At 46.1% G+C, this 4,970-nt stretch overlaps 1 protein-coding gene across 3 annotated transcripts; it reads left to right on the top strand.

Annotated features, from left to right (window-relative positions):
* Positions 1-428: 428 nt before the first annotated feature.
* Positions 429-4,597, top strand: LOC147903841 (pentatricopeptide repeat-containing protein At1g11290, chloroplastic-like). Of its 3 annotated transcripts, none has more exons than XM_087401521.1 (3): positions 429-680; positions 784-860; positions 953-4,597. In XM_087401521.1, exons 1-3 carry the CDS (start codon positions 515-517, stop codon positions 4,478-4,480), a joined length of 3,771 nt encoding a protein of 1,256 aa, XP_087257647.1. In that variant the 5' UTR covers positions 429-514; the 3' UTR covers positions 4,481-4,597. The 3 variants fall into 3 exon arrangements, with proteins under 3 accessions (XP_087257647.1, XP_087257643.1, XP_087257651.1); XM_087401517.1 differs by having other exon boundaries at positions 950-4,597; XM_087401525.1 differs by having other exon boundaries at positions 583-680; positions 788-860; positions 950-4,597.
* The last annotated feature ends 373 nt before the right edge of the window (positions 4,598-4,970 follow it).

Genomic DNA, 4,970 nt, shown 5'->3' with positions numbered 1-4,970 from the left:
ATTGGGTGCCTCTTTCAAGCAAAGAGATAATTGGGGATGGTGCTTTGGCTGATGACCTTATCACTATATGTCAATTTTCCTTTGCTCTTCCATTTTCTGAAATTTAGATTTGTTGTTTGAGATATATCCCACAACACTAACTATACTAAACCTACTCACCACTAAGAGCTTGTTCACGCGGGAAGGGTGGTATGCAACTGTATCGACAACTGGTTGCTGCTTGGTTGCTGCTTGAACGCCTACTCTTGAGGAGGGGCGAGGATAAAAACCAGATTCTACTTCAAAGTGAACCCAAATTCAAATTTTTGGTTTGCAATCCTACCTTTGGCGTGAAGAGGCTCTAATAACCTCCTCACGATCTCCTCAGCTTTGACTTTTAACACTACAATTCAAACATACCAAGACACAAAAATTGTACTTCTGTCGTGAACACCCTTATAAATCGACGTGTATTTTTCCCATGCCTCTTTCTACGTACCGTGGATGATGAGGATATGCAGAGGCGGAGGCGGAGATGCCTTTCGCAACGAAACCTTGCAGCCCTCAGGTGGATGGGCTGGGTTTTTATCTTACACATTCCGCCTCGTTAGCACCTCATTCCCGCAGGCACTCCCGCCCTCACTCCCCGAGGGTTTCCCTGAAGAACAATGGAGAGGTGGTGGACGAATGTCCGCGTTCAGGTACTTCCCTCCTTCAGTGTATTTTGCGAAGGTCCAAATTGAGAAAAGACGGCTGAACTTTCTCTTCGTCTTTACTTCTGGGGTCATGCTTGCCGCTTCGCAGGCAGGTCAGGGACTGAGCGCTTATGGATGGAATACTTCAGGGATCCCTCCGAGTGGTGGGACAACCGAGAGAGCAAAGTAAGTGTGCAACAAGTCTGATCCGAATGATTTGAAACAGCTAAACCTGTAGATTGGCTAGTCTGACGACTCTCTTGGAATCTTAACAGCAGACCAACCCAAGATCTCCAGATTTCGAGCATAAGGTTACCAAGAAGTCGCTATGGATAGATGCCTGGAACAATCCAGGTTGGGTCAAAGACATGCTCGAGAAAAAGATCACAGCATCTACTGGTCAGGCCCAAGACCGTGGCTTGGAGGAGGAAGATATCTTAAGGTCTGGAGTTAAGGTTAATGCATCTAAAATACACGAATTTCATGAAAAGAGGGGCTGGGAAACGCTCAGCTTAGAGGAGGCACTCACGTCTATGGAAAGGAACGCCCAGCCGCTGTCAGTTCAGAACCTTATATGCATCTTGCATAAGTGCAGAGCAAAGAAGGATCTAGCATATACAAAGCGCTTGTATGCCTACATTTGCAAAAGTGGGCTGGAAGATCATAGGTCTCTTGGTAACTACCTTGTCCCAATGTTGGTCCAAGTTGGAAGCATGTGCGAGGCTGAGCAGGTTTTCAACAAGTTGGTTGATCGGAATGTGTACTCTTGGACTTCTCTCATCTGGGGTTATATTGAGTGTGGGGATTCAAAGCATGCTCTCACCCTGTACCAGAAAATGGAAGAGGATTCTATACCCCCCAGCAAGTATACCTATGTGGCCGTACTGAAAGCTTGTGCTAAGCTGAAGCATGCAGAAATAGGCCGAGAAATACATGCCGAGATCGCCAGAATGGGGCTGGAAAGAGATCATTTCGTTGGCAACACCTTGGTGGATATGTATGCCAAATGTGGCTCACTTGCAGAAGCACGGAAGGTATTTGACAAGCTGCCGGCTCGAGATGTAGTCTCATGGACTGCACTAATCACAGGATACGTTGAGCAGGGCCTTAGTGAGGAAGCGCTGAGGTGTTTCAAACAGATGCGACTCGAGGGTGTCTCTCCAAATGCTGTCACAATTGTTTGCAGCTTGAAAGCTTGTGGTAGCATAATGGCCATAGACAAGGGCCGAGAAATACACACTGAGATTTCCAGAAAGGGGCTGGAAAGGGATCTTGTTGTTGTCAGCACCTTGGTGGATATGTATGCCAAATGTGGCTTGCTTACAGAAGCATGGGAAGCGTTTGTCAAACTGCCAGTTCGAGATGTGGTCTCATGGAATGTGCTGGTTGCAGGATATGCTGAGCATGGGCTTGGTGAGGAAGCACTGAACTGTCTTGAACAGATGCAACTGGAGGGTCTCTCTCCAAACAATGTCACATTTGCTTGCAGCTTGAAAGCTTGTGGAGGCATCAATGCCATAAACGAGGGCCGAGAAATACATGCTGAGATTGCTAGAAAGGGGCTGGAAAGACATCTTCTTGTTGGCAACACCCTGGTGGATATGTATGCCAAGTGTGGGTCTGTTACAGAAGCACGGGAATCATTTGACAAGCTACCAATTCGAAATGAGGTGTCGTGGAACGCACTTATGACAGGATATGCTGAGCAGGCACTTGGTGAGGAAGTGCTGAACTGTCTTGAAAAGATGAAACTGGAGGGTCTCTCCCCAGATGCTGTCACATTTATTTGCAGCTTGAAAGCTTGTGGCAGCATAGGAGCAGTAGATAAGGGCAGAGAAATACATGCCGAGATATTCAGAAAGGGGCTGGAAAGAGCTCTTGTTGTTGCCAGTGCCTTGGTGGATATGTATGCAAAATGTGGCTCGCTTGCAGAAGCACGGGAAGTGTTTGACAAGTTACCAGTTCGAAACAGGGTCTTGTGGAATGTACTGATCGCAGGATATGCTGAGCAGGGCCTTGGTGAGAAAGCGCTGGACTGTTTTGACCAGATGCAGCTAGAGGGTCTCTCTCCAGATGCTGTCACATTTGTTTGCAGCTTGAAAGCTTGTGGCACCATAGGGGCCATGGACAAGGGTAGAGAAATTCATGCCAAAATAGCCAGAAAAGGGCTGGAAAGAGATGTTGTTGTTGGGAGCACCTTATTGGATATGTATGCCAAATGTGGATTGCTTGCAGACGCGCGGGAAGTGTTTGACAAGCTTCCAGTTCGAGATGTAGTCTCGTGGACTGCACTGATTGCAGGGTATGCCGAGCAGGGGCTAGGTGAGGAAGCTCTAGGTTGTTTCGAACAGATGCAACTGGAAGATCTCTCTCCAGATACCGTCATATTTGTTTGTAGCTTGAAAGCTTGTGGCAGCGTAGGAGCCATGGACAAGGGCCGACAGATACATTCTGAGATAGTCAGAAGGGGGCTGGAAAGACATCTTCTTGTTGGCAACACCTTGGTGGATATGTATACCAAATGTGGCTCAATTGCAGCAGCACGGGATGCTTTTGACAAGCTGCCAGCTCGAAATGAGGTTTCGTGGAATGCAATTATTGCAGGATATGCAGAGCATGGGCTTGGTGAGGAAGCACTGAACTGTTTCGAACAGATGCAATTGGAGGGTCTTTCTCCAGATGCTGTCACATTTGTTTGCAGCTTGAAAGCTTGTGGCAGCATAGGAGCCATAGACAAGGCCCAAGACATACACGCCGAGGTTTCCAGGAAAGGGCTGGAAAGAGATCTTTCTATAGGCAGCACCTTGGTGGATATTTATGCCAAATGTGGCTCACTTGCAGAAGCACGGGAAACATTTGCCAAGATGCCAGCTCGGGATGTAGTATCATGGTCCACACTAATTGCAGGATATGCACAGCAAGGAGAAAGTGAAAAGGTTTTTGAGTTGGTTGAGGGAATGACACGAGAAGGGATAAAACCAAATGGGGTCACATTCTCTATTGTTCTTACTGTATGCTGTCACACGGGTCTAGTTGATAAGGGCCAACATTACTTCGAGTCCATGAGCAAAGACTATGGCATCACCCCAAGTATTGAGCACCACATTAGTATGGTTGATCTCCTTGGCCGTGCAGGCCAATTAGAGGAGGCAGTAGTGATGGCAAAAAAGATGCCTTTCCATCCTAATCTTTTGGCGTGGCATATAGTGTTGGGTGCTTGTCGAAAGTGGGGTAATGTGGAGCTTGGAAGATTGGCATTTGAACATGCATTGCAATTGGATGAAAAGGTTGCTGCATCTTATGTCTTGATGTCTAACATCTATGCAGATGCTCATATGGAAGAAGAAGAGAAGAAGGTCGAGGCAATGAGATTGAAAAAACAGGCATGGAAAAAGCCAGGACAGAGTTGGTGGACTGACAATAACGGGATTGTGCATTCATTTATGGTTGGGGATATGACACATCCCCAAAGCAAAAATATATATGCAAAGCTAGAAGATCTTTGCCTCCAAATGAAGGAGGAAGGGTATGTCCCAGATTTGCATTGGGCATCACAGGACATATATGTTGATGCAAAGGAAGATGGGTTATGTGGGCACAGTGAGAAGCTGGCTATTGTGTGCGCCCTAATTAATACGCCCAAGGGGACACCCATACATATAGTCAAGAACCTTTCGGTTTGTAATGATTGTCATGTGGCTGCTGCACTGATATCAAAGATAGAGCGGCGAACTGTTCTTGTCAAAGATGCAAATCGCTTTCATGTCTTCAATGAAGGAAAGTGTGCATGTAGGGACAATGGATGAAGCTAGTGCATCTGTAGTAGCCAGTGTCCCTCTTATTTGAGTTTTCCTCCTAGAAAGATGGTAAGATAGGTTAGGTGTATGCACAAGGAGAATCATATTGAGTTGGATCATGATTTGTGTAAGTTGCCTCAACGAGATGATATATACCTAGATGAATTCAGGAACATTCCCAAACTCATCCTCTAAAAACACAACATAGTGCAGTTTCAATCTCACAAGAGTCACTCATAAGATTGAAAACCATAAACTCCATCACGCAAGATTGAAAACCATAAACTCCATCACGCATAGCAGGGATGAGCTACTATGACATTCCCACTGACATCATCAGCGCCCAACAGTGGGTGTAGACCATAGTATAAAAGTATGCTCTCACACACAAATCTACACACCCACACATACTTGAGCTACAACTGCGTGTGAAGTCTAAACGATTTTATTTTAGTCTCTCCCAAACGAGCATCTAAATCTAAATCTAGCTGATAGGGCA

This window comes from Dipteris shenzhenensis, chromosome 3 (genome assembly GCF_047967505.1).
Source record: "Dipteris shenzhenensis isolate YYH24624 ecotype China chromosome 3, Dip_SZ_1.0, whole genome shotgun sequence".
Lineage (NCBI taxonomy): Eukaryota > Viridiplantae > Streptophyta > Polypodiopsida > Gleicheniales > Dipteridaceae > Dipteris > Dipteris shenzhenensis.
Note: the sequence above shows the minus strand (reverse complement) of the source record. Positions and strands in the feature narration are given on the sequence as shown.